A 12,029-nucleotide genomic window follows, 5' to 3' on the forward strand; every position below is an offset into this window, starting at 1 on the left:
CCAGTGCAGCACATGGAAGCTTAAAGAAATAATTTCTGTGTTAACATAGGAAGGTTGCTCTGGTGCCTAAGTACTGCATAGGATAGGAGGGTCTCTTGCTTGTGCTCTCTGTCTCCTCCATAGCTGTGCGGAAATCTACAACGCTGTTGCAGGATTAATTGGTCAGAAGCTGAACCATCATACTTCATGTTACCATATCTTACGTTGTTTTGTACTTCAAGGTACACAGGGCTTTTGGATAAATCAAGGAAGTCATGATGTCTCTGAGTTTTTGTAACTCCTGTTTCCATTGTACTTTTGTAGTATTCCTATTCCCGTTGCTGTCCCTCTCTTCCTCCAGCCCTCTCTGTCCCCCAGACTGCTAACGCACAAAGGTCATGGCCCCAGAATAGACTTAAAATGAAACTTTAAACATTTTAACAAAGAATGGAGATGCCCTTACAAAGCTCGGTGGAAGTAGGGCAGAGCAAAGCATTCTACCTTGGGTTCATGCAGCTGCACCTCATCTTGCAGTTATGTCTAGGTTTTCCACCAACATCAGGACTGATAGGATGTTGAGAAGAAAGGCAAGTTACTTCCTGTGAAGGCTTTTGATTTATGGTAGCGAAACAGGCAGGACTTGGCAACTTCCAGGAAGGTTAGAGTGAGTCTCATAAAGGCAGAAGCCACTGTCTTCTGGTTGTAAATTTCAGTGCATGACTGGGAATAATGTACTGTTTCTCTAGCATATGGGTTGTGGTCTTTGAACAAGACAAACTTCTGAACAACAGCCCTATCCTGTGTAATGGAAAAGCCAAGAGGACAAAGTCCATTGAATCAATAGTTACTTGTCAGAAAGTTGACTGTTTGTAGTGTTGAGTCAGCAACTTGTGAGCTACCTAGATAGGACTTTATGTGAATCTGAATTGATGCCTTTTAATATGGTAAGCAAAGGTTGAGTTTTACGTCGCAGTATTTGTAGAATCTCTGGAAATGACTGACTCATCATAAGCTTGGTATTACATATTTTCAGGATTCATTGCAGTGGCATTGCTGTAAAACATATCTCTTTTTCTTCTCTCCTTCCCCTGTTTTTCTTGCAGAATTTTCTAATGTGAAAGATCATCTCTGAGCCATGGAGGTGCTGCAGTGTGATGGCTGTGATTTTCGAGCTCCATCTTATGAAGACCTAAAAGCTCACATTCAGGATGTTCACACTGCTTTTCTGCAGCCAACTGATGTCTCTGAGGAAAGTCCTAGCCAGCCAAGGTCTGGTTCCATGAATGCTAGCAACCAGACAGAGGTTGAATTTTCTTCTGTAAAGGATGAATTTACAATTGCAGATGAAATAGCAGGTAAATCTCAACTCTAAGGTTGAGCTTAACTCTTAAGATCTCAACTCTAATCCCCTATTTTACATGTGGCTTATTTCAGTGTGTTTTAGTACCTACTTTTAATGTGATTTTAAAAACTTGCATTATCTTTACTGCTATGTCAGCAAAGCATGTGTCTAGCTTCAGCCATATTGATTCTGACCACAGCTTTTTCTGTAAATGCGAACATGGAGGATGATTTTATTTCTCAGCTGCTTTTCATGTATTTCTTCATATTGTTTTTTGCTTTTCAGACTTTCATGGTTGTTCTTTGTTACCATGAACCGCCTCAAAATTTTTAACTTTAGTGTACTAGCTTTCTTTTTTCCCTAAGAAGATTATTTTGGAAATTACCTATCCCAAACTGTACACCGCGGTCATATATATGTAGACACTATGCCTAATGGTCATTTTTCTGACCATTGCCAGATACGTAGATCTCACCATAAGTAAGTGAAGGAATCCTGGTGTGATTATTATCTATGCACAATGTTGTTGCATTCTTATGTATACAGGGTGGGTGGAGAAAAAGCCTCTTTATTTGATTTTATTTATTTACATATACACCTTAATTCTCATTTTAGGGCAAAATGCAACAAGTCAGATGGGGACTGGAAGTTACTATAGCCAGAGCCAGACTTTCTATGGTCAGCACATGGCTCCAAATCCTAAACCAACCAACAAGTTTTTCCAGTGCAAGTTCTGTGTGCGTTACTTCCGTTCCAAAAACCTCCTCATAGAGCACACACGCAAGGTTCATGGAGCACAAGCTGGGGGGAGCTCAGTAGGGCCACCAACTGCTGCTGGTTCCCTAAGTTACAACATCATGATGCATGAAGGGTTTGGCAAAGTTTTCAGTTGCCAGTTCTGCACCTACAAGTCACCCAGGCGCGCGAGGATTATTAAGCACCAGAAAATGTATCACAAAAACAACCTGAAAGAGAGTTCAGCTCCTCCTACTGCTGCCGCTGCCATGTCTGAATCAACGTCTGCTTCTGTGCCAGTGCAGGAACCCTGCAAGGAGCTGCCTGCAGAGGTGGTGGAGCGGAGCATTTTGGAATCCATGGTCAAGCCCCTGACAAAGTCTAGGGGCAACTTTTGCTGTGAATGGTGCAGCTACCAGACACCTCGAAGGGAGCGCTGGTGTGACCACATGATGAAGAAGCACCGCAGCATGGTAAAAATACTGTCAAGCCTGAGGCAGCAACAAGATGGAAGCGGTGCACCTGATGTACAGAGTAAGAGTGCCCAGAATGCCTCTCCAAACTCTAATTATATCTCCATGAATACACCAGGACGTGAGATATCGAATGCTAATGTCTCAAACTTCAGGAGCTCTATGGGCAATTCTCTTATCAGGCCCAACTCTTCTACATCTTCCAAGTTTTCCTCTGTGTCTTACCCTCAGATGAAGCCTAAGTCACCTCACAACTCAGGCATGGTTAATTTGTCTGACAGATCCCGCTATGGAATTGCTGATATGACAAATTCTTCTGCTGACCTGGAAACAAGCAGTATGCTAAATGACTCCAGCTCAGATGAAGAGCTAAACGAAATGGACAGTGAGAATGGCTTGAACTCCATGGATCACCAGACCTCAGGAATGTCTGCAGAGCAGCTGATGGGATCTGATGGCAACAAACTATTGGAAACAAAGGGGATTCCCTTTAGAAGGTATATGAACAGGTTCCAATGTCCTTTTTGCCCTTTCCTGACAATGCACCGCCGAAGTATTTCCCGTCACATTGAGAACATCCACCTGTCTGGGAAGACAGCTGTGTACAAGTGTGATGAATGCCCTTTCACCTGCAAGAGTTCGTTAAAGCTTGGTGCCCACAAGCAATGTCACACAGGAACAACATCAGACTGGGACACTATGAACTCTCAGACGGAAAGCATCACCTCTTCTTTGAATGACAGCACAGTGTCTTACGACAGTGGAAATATAAATGGCAGGAAGTCAGCTGGGATGATGGAACCGGTGCAGCCGCAGCAGCAACAGCAACAACAGCAGTCACCCCAGCCCCATTCACAACATCCATACAAGTGCACAATGTGCAACTATTCCACCACAACTTTGAAAGGCCTCAGAGTTCATCAGCAGCATAAGCATTCATTCTGTGACAACTTGCCAAAATATGATGGACCGCCATCAAACACACCACAAGAGAGCGAGGCAGATGCTCACCCCTCTGCCAGCACAGTGAAGAAGAGCCAGACCTCCATCCTTGGGCTCTCATCTAAAAATAACTTTGTTGCGAAGGCCCCTCGGAAGATGTCAAATGACTTCCCTTTAGATCTCTCTCCAGTGAAAAAGAGAACTAGAATTGATGAAATAGCGAGCAACCTGCAGAGCAAAATCAACCAAAACAAACAGCAAGAAGATGCTGTGATTAATGTAGAGGATGATGAGGAAGAGGAGGATGACAATGAGGTGGAGATAGAAGTGGAGTTAGACAGAGAAGAAGAGCAAACTGAACCAATGATAGAGGTTTCCAGTTCTTATGCACCCCAGCAAATGTGGGGCAGAGAGGCTAATGATTCCCAGAAGGAGACAAACTTTAGAAGCATGCAGCATGACTACAATTCCACCAATGGAGCGGAGATTGAGCTCACTTTATCTGAAGATGAGGAAGACTATTATTCTTCTGTCAGTATGAAGGACCATCAGAGCCCTAATGCCTCTGTTCTGGGGAGCCAGTCAAACATGTATGGTACTGATCAGAATAATGAGAATTCAGAGTTTAGTGACTCTGGCAGGCTTTACTATTGTAAACACTGTGATTTCAGCAACAAATCTGCCAGGAGTGTTAGCACCCACTACCAGCGAATGCATCCCTATATTAAATTCAGCTTTAGGTATATCCTGGATCCCAATGATCACAGCGCAGTATACCGGTGTCTTGAGTGCTACATTGACTACACAAACTTTGAAGACCTGCAGCAGCATTATGGAGAGCATCACCCTGAAGCTATGAATGTACTGAACTTTGATCATTCTGATCTGATCTACCGCTGCCGCTTCTGCTCTTATACAAGCCCAAATGTTAGAAGCCTGATGCCACATTACCAAAGAATGCATCCCACAGTGAAAATTAACAATGCAATGATATTTTCAAGTTACGTTGTTGAGCAGCAAGAGGGGCTGAACACAGAGTCTCAGACACTGAGAGAGATCTTGAATTCTGCTCCAAAAACTATGGCAACCTCCACCCCCGTGGCTCGCGGGGCTGGTGTGCCAGCTGGTTTTAACAAAAGTGCCGCCAAGAGTTTTAGTCCTGAATGTGAAAATCAGAAGGAACCTTCAGTCAATACTGTGGTTGTTTATGACTGTGACGTGTGTTCATTTGCAAGCCCTAACATGCATTCGGTTCTGGTGCATTACCAGAAAAAGCACCCTGAAGAAAAAGCATCATATTTCAGAATTCAGAAGACCATGCGTGTAGTCTCTGTTGACAGGGGCTCTGCCCTGGCTCAGATGTCTTTTGAGTTGGGGACACCCGTCTCCCCAAAATTGTCCAACTTGGCTTCTCAACCTCCTCCTCCCCCACCACCACCCCCAGACCTCGCTACTGAACTCTACTATTGCAAACACTGTTCATACAGCAACCGCTCAGTTGTGGGAGTGCTTGTCCACTACCAGAAAAGGCACCCAGAGATAAAGGTCACTGCCAAATATATCAGACAGGCACCCCCCACCGCAGCGATGATGAGGGCTGGTGAGTTGCCACCTGGTATTCAGAGGCCACCAGTGTCAATGCAGCAGTTGAGCCGAGGTGGATCTGAGACCTCTGTGAATCCTCCTGAGAATGAAATGTTCTTCTGCCAACACTGTGATTATGGAAATCGGACCGTGAAAGGCGTGCTTATTCATTATCAAAAGAAGCATCGTGACTTCAAAGCTAATGCAGATGTGATTAGGCAGCATACAGCCACCATTAGAAGCCTTTGTGATCGCAGCCAGAAGAAGTCAACTAGCAGTGTGCCTGCTCACACCTCCAGCACTGAACGGGACAAGTCAAAGCTGAGAGCCCTCAAATGCAGGCAGTGTAGCTACACATCACCTTATTTCTATGCGCTGAGGAAGCATATTAAGAAAGACCACCCGAATCTGAAGGCCACGGTCACATCCATTCTGAGATGGGCGTTTTTAGATGGCTTGATAGAAGCTGGTTATCACTGTGAATGGTGCATTTATTCACACACAGAGCCAAGTGGTTTGCTTGTGCATTATCAAAGGAGACATCCCGAGCATTATGTTGACTATACATATATGGCAACTAAACTTTGGGCAGGTCCCGATCCTTCCCCTCCTGCCCTAGTGATGCCAACAGAGATAAAGACCTATAAATGCAGAGACTGCATTTTTGAAGCATCTTCCATTTGGGATATTACTAATCACTACCAAGCATTTCACCCTTGGGCCATGAATGGAGATGAATCTGTGTTGTTAGATATCATTAAGGAAAAAGATGCTGCTGAGAAATCCATCCCACAGCCTGATGAAGCTGGGGCCAGGATGGATTCTGAAGACCAGATAACATCACAGATGGATCAGGATGCAGAGTGTGCAGAGGATCCCAGCCTTTCCCAGGAAAAAACTGTCCAGCTGGCTTCTGCAAACCCTGCCATCTCCTCCACTCCATATCAGTGTACAGTTTGCCAGTCTGAATACAACAACTTGCATGGCCTCCTGACACATTATGGCAAAAAGCATCCTGGCATGAAAGTGAAAGCTGCGGACTTTGCTCAGGATATAGACATTAACCCAGGGGCTGTATATAAGTGCAGACATTGCCCATACATTAATACACGTATTCATGGCGTTCTCACACACTACCAGAAACGGCACCCATCAATAAAGGTCACTGCTGAAGACTTTGTGCATGATGTGGAGCAGTCAAATGATATTGCTCAGAATGACGTGGAAGAGACAAGTAGGATTTTCAAACAAGGCTATGGTGCTTATCGGTGCAAACTCTGCCCTTACACCCATGGAACACTTGAGAAGCTGAAAATTCACTATGAGAAATACCACAATCAACCTGAATTTGATGTTTTTGCCCAGTCACCACCAAAGGTATCTGCTTCAGTGGAGCCAGACATGGTGACTGAAATCAAGGCCTCCCCAGAAATTGCTGCTGAGGATATTGGAGAAGTCTCTGTGCCAGCACCTCATTTCTCCAGTTCTCATTTAGTGTCTCACACAGTTTTCCGGTGTCAGCTCTGCAAATACTTCTGTTCTACCCGGAAGGGGATAGCTAGGCACTACCGCATCAAACATAACAACGTCCGGGCACAGCCAGAGGGCAAGAACAACCTCTTCAAATGTGCTTTGTGTTCGTACACCAACCCTATCCGCAAAGGGCTTGCGGCACACTACCAGAAAAGACATGACATTGATGCTTACTACACTCACTGCTTAGCAGCCTCCAGGACGGTAAGTGACAAACCCAATAAGGTGATCATTCCATCTCCTCCCAAGGATGACACTCCTCAGTTAAGTGAGGAGCTGAGGAGGGCTGTAGAGAAGAAGAAATGCTCGCTTTGTTCCTTCCAGTCCTTCAGCAAAAAGGGTATTGTGTCCCACTACATGAAGCGTCACCCTGGTGTTTTCCCTAAGAAGCAGCATGCGAGCAAGCTGGGGGGCTACTTCACTGCTGTGTATGCCGATGAGCACGAAAAGCCAACTCCAGCCGAGGAGAGGAATGACTTTGAAAAGCCTGAGGTGGAGACTGAGGCTCAGGAAATTGAGTGGCTTCCCTTCAGATGCATTAAATGTTTTAAGCTGTCCTTCAGCACAGCAGAGCTGCTGTGCATGCATTACACCGACCACCACAGCAAGGATTTGAAGAGGGACTTTACCATACTGGGAAGCGGTACCCGCTCTCAGAACCCTGTCTACCAGTGCAAGCACTGTGATACGAAATTGCATAGCACAGCAGAGCTGACCGCACACTTGAATGGTCACAACGAGGAATTCCAGAAGCGTGCCAAACGTCAGGAGAGGAGGAAGCAGCTTTTGAGCAAGCAGAAATATGCAGATGGTGCTTTTGCAGATTTCAAACAAGAGAGGGTAAGGATTTGTGTGTCTGGTCGCTTTCCCTGCTCCCTGCCAGGGAGCCCACTAATGCCCACTTGCATGTTCTCTTTGACAGCCAAATGACCACAGGCTAATGAATGACTCAGCATGCCAGCGAGCTCCATAAGTCAATTACACATTCTGCTTTAATTTCCTCGTCCATCCTCCACATCTCCCTAGTTTCTGTAGGAAGCCTGCTCCTTCCTACTGCTTCCTTCAGTATTTTCTTTATCTTCTTTCCTTCCTTCCACCCTTCTGGAAAGGCATCTGTATCTGACAGTTACTTGTTCTTTTGTGGCAAGGCTGCCATGTACTTTGTTGCAGATTCTTTACAAAATGTCCCATCCCGCTCCTCAGTGTACCTCTGAATGACACATCAGTTTCCTTCTCAACCTTCTCTCTCTCTCCCCACTTTCTTTGATTAAGCACTCAATACTAACATGACATGAATCTATCTGGTGACTGAAGCTTTGGGCAAATGCCTCATAAGCAGAAGACCAAATAGTGCTCCTTTTCTTGCCTGCTTACCCCCTTCCTTCTGCTTCAGTTTGAAATATACTTGCTGTGGAAGAGCTCCACACAGCTGTTGGGGAAGTCATGGTGTCATGGAAGAGCGCAGTTTCAGGCCAAACTGAATGGTCTTCTAGAGGACCACTGTTACGCAGAAACTGCGCAGATGTCTTGTCCACTTATTCTGGAGGGGTTAATAGACGTCAACAAAAATTGACCTTGCAGTTCTGCAAAACAGGACGTGTACATTAAGCGTAATTTCCCTTCAGGTGTAAAATCTGCTCTGTGTTCCTAAAAATGAGGTAACAAAGCATACTTCAGTGATTTATGCTTGTGTATTCAAACAGGCTTTTGGACACTTGGAAGATGTTTCAAAACTTAAGGAGAGGAAAGTGGTTGGCTACAAATGCAAATTTTGCGTGGAAGTCCATCCAACACTTCGAGCCATCTGTAATCACCTCCGCAAGCATGTCCAGTATGGGAATGTCTCTTCTGTGTCTGCTACAGTAAAGGTAAGAATTTTAAAAAGGTGACTCAAGGTGACTGCAACTTCTTTCATTGTTTAAAATAAAGGACTCGTTGAAAATCTGTGGAGGGCTTTTGTGAAATTGAATGGGTTTTGAACTGGGTATTCCAGTTCAGCGTGATGTTTTAATCTAATACTAAGTTTCTGAAGTGCATTTGGTTTATTTTAAGATGTTTTAACTTTTTTCCACTCTTGATCCAGGGGCACGAAGACTATTTAATTCTCATTTCTTCTCAGCCACAAAGGAGTTGATGTCGTTGATGACCGAAAGACTTGGTTTATGAGCAGGAGGCTTTCTCTCAGCTATTCTGGGCTACTTTTCTGCTTAATTAAACCTTAAAAGAGCTGCTTGTTTTCTTTTTTTCTTTTTTCTTTTTTTTTAATTTTTTTTTTTTTTTTTTTTTAAAAGAAGAGGAAGTTGTGCACATGCAAATGTGCGAAGTTGCTTGTGGTACACCTTTCCACATGAAATTTGCACGCTGGCTCCAAACAAAACATTCAATGGCTAAAGAAATTCAGGTGATGACGTGTACATGTGGTGTTCCTTTCTCCCTGTGAAAGGGGATGCTTTCTAGGACGTCTCCAAGGATAGGCCATGCTCCATAGCCCGATTTCCAGGTTATCGGCAGGGGTAGTGAGAGTGCAGCAAGGCTGTGGGAACTAGCTGTGTATTCCTCTTTGTGCTGTAGTGAGCTCTTGGCAAAGACTCATGCAGCCTGGCTAAGGGTGTTTCTGTTGTGGCATTGTCTGCTTGTTGGGAGGAAGCTGAGTCCTTCATAGCCTAACTCATGCTACCTGAGAGAGCTTTCATTGTTGCCCTACCGCTGTTACCTGGTACTACTGACAGATTCAGATGTTTCCTCCTAACAGACCATTTCCTCTTCTCCTTGCTTCTCAAGTGAAGTTTATGTAGGGTCAATGCTTTCTTTTGAGTAAATGAAAATTTTGCAACAGGGAACAAAAGCTGAAATCCATGGCCAAAAGAATGTGATGGAAATACTCTTACAGGTTATTAAAGTTGCTGCAAAAATGCATGCTCTGGTTAGAAAAGGGAAGGGAAAGGAAAGGAAAGTTAGGAAAGGGAATAAAAAAAGACTTTCTGTTTGCTTTTTATTTTTAAAGAGGATTCTAGGGTCTTAGAGTACCGGCTTCTTTCTTGTGCATTTGGCACTGATGGACAAAGTCTACTGTAGACTAGACTACTGTATTAGTCTGCAGAGTAGCTATACTGTAAGCTAGAGCAAAATAAACTAAAATGAACTTGCTCTATACCTTACTCATGTTTATCTGATCAAGTTTAGAAGATTCATATCAAGCCTATTGAAATACAGTTGATTCGGTTTCTTGTCTTTTTGCATTATCTGACACAAATTTGATCAAGGAGTGAGATTCATTTTTTACATATGCATGTATGAGTATAATAGATATAATTACATTTTTTCCTCCCAAGAGTAGGCCCTTTTTTCAGAAAGCCGTTGATGCGGAGTTTGTGTAGGGATATATTTAGAAAAATAATGCAGTGGGAAACCTAGGCATTATGATGAACACATGGGAAAGACTGAGGGGCAGAAGGGAGAGAATTGATGGCTTTGGGGGGGTATGTGTTTTTTAGCAGGAAGCTGAAGATTCTCCAAACACAACTTTGATGGAGGGTTGTGAGGGAGCCAAAGACCCTGGCATTGTGGAATTTACAGAAGCTGAATCTGGAGCATCCTTGGAAGATGAAACCAGGCCTGGGGGCTACCACTGCAGCCAGTGTGACCGGGTTTTGATGTCTATGCAGGGTCTGCGATCTCACGAGAGGAGTCACTTGGCTCTGGCCATGTTTACCCGGGAAGACAAGTACAGCTGCCAGTATTGCTCCTTTGTCTCTGCTTTCAGGCACAAGTAAGTTGTGGCTTTTATTTTTGTTTTCAAAAGAAGCACAAACTAGCACTACTGCTTTGCAGGTTGTCATTGAAGAAGAGTGCAGTCAACTTGATCTTGAGCAACACTTTTCTCAGCATTTAGGTATTTTCCTGCTGCAAAATCTTTGGCCGTTATGAGTGGCTATTTATAAAAGGTTGCATCTTTATATTTTCTTTAATTTATTTAAGCCCTTTTTTTTTGCATGTAGGGGAAAAGCATGCAAGCAAAAGAATAAGACTTCTTTCAGTAGGCAAACAGTGAAGCCCACCACTTATGCAACCTTGTCAAATGCATGAGAGTTAACAAGCCAAGCAGAGGAGAGAAAAGTATTTTCCTTCTTAATCTTTCATATATAAGTAACTTCTGCTGCATATAACTATCTTGTTTATAGTTACTTCAAGTCTTTGATGATTGAGTTTTCATTTCCAGTGTTAAATAACTGTCATAAACTTACCTTAAAATTAGGTTTTTTTTTTTTCCTTTTCTTAACTATGGTATGCAATTTCAGTCTACAAATATTTCAGGTTCACACCAGTGTGGTATACTAGTGACTCCCTCAGCCTGTTTCCTTGTCTCATGTAGCATGTGAAAAATACATAGTCATCATTAATAGTCATGTTTCTTATGATTTGTCTCCCTAAGGTTGACTTTGCCTTAAGCTGGGTAGTTTTTAAAATTATTTTAATCATAATCATATATATATGTCATGCCTCCCAAAAAATGGGGTTTGTGGGATATTTTCCGCTGGCATCTTGGACTGACTCACAGGTACATGTTTTCACTAATTGCTGGGGAGAGCGCTGCTTATTTATCGTTTTAACAAAAGAAGAGAGATCTGGGTGCTCATTTGATGTAGGCATTCGTAGGACTGTCAGTAGTGCTCTTAAATTTGGTGAAGATGTCACTCTTTTGCAATCATATGCATGTGGGAGAGAAAGCATGGTAAAAAGCATTTTTTAACTCTTTATGTTAAAAAGCAAGATTTCTGCTAGTGTCACAGTGTTGCAAATTGATGGCACAGTTTGTTCTGCCTTGTTGAAAAGGTCCATGGGATTGAGCAGCCAACGGGAAGAAAGGAACTGGGGGAAGGCTGGTACTACTGGGTGTATCCCACCCTGCTTTGGCAAGGCTGACAGTGGGGGACACCCCTACCTGATGTAGCTTACAGAACCTGCTATTTGCCTAGTAAACTGGTTTGCTTCCAAAATCAGACTTGTGTTGAGTTTGGTCTCTAGTCACTCTGTTTCCTACGTAGGAAGTGAATAAAGTCGTGTCCTACAAGTAGAAGGATGGGTAAGTCAGAAAGTAGTGCGTGGCAGGGAAGAACTTTACAGGTATCGCCTAACATGATAATAGGTGGTGTCGCTGCTTGTTGAAGCTGTCTGCTTCATCTTTTATTTTTGTTTCTGATGCAATTACTTTCTTGGGAGATAAAGTCTGTGAAAGAAACTGAACCAAATGTTTAAACAGCCCACTGTTCTCCCAAATCTGACCAAAACTTAAAAACCTGCCTTCAAAAGAATTTTGCTGGCAAAGTATGTGGTTGTGAATATAGTTTTAATTATTACTGTGTACAATACCTTAAGGTATATAATACATATCAAGCTATTATAAATATATATGCTCCAGGCTCTAGACGCTAGCTCAACTG

At 43.3% G+C, this 12,029-nt stretch overlaps 1 protein-coding gene across 1 annotated transcript; it reads left to right on the plus strand.

Annotated features, from left to right (window-relative positions):
• Positions 1-1,114: 1,114 nt before the first annotated feature.
• Positions 1,115-10,357, plus strand: ZNF462 (zinc finger protein 462; the record flags this gene model as incomplete). The annotated part of the gene is made up of 4 exons (XM_009576288.1): positions 1,115-1,334; positions 1,937-7,428; positions 8,292-8,456; positions 10,254-10,357. Coding segments are annotated over exons 1-4 (5,981 nt in total), but the record flags the coding sequence as incomplete, so codon positions are not given.
• Positions 10,358-12,029: the final 1,672 nt, after the last annotated feature.

Source organism: Fulmarus glacialis, unplaced genomic scaffold (genome assembly GCF_000690835.1).
Source record: "Fulmarus glacialis isolate BGI_N327 unplaced genomic scaffold, ASM69083v1 scaffold28814, whole genome shotgun sequence".
NCBI classification, from domain to species: Eukaryota; Metazoa; Chordata; class Aves; order Procellariiformes; family Procellariidae; genus Fulmarus; species Fulmarus glacialis.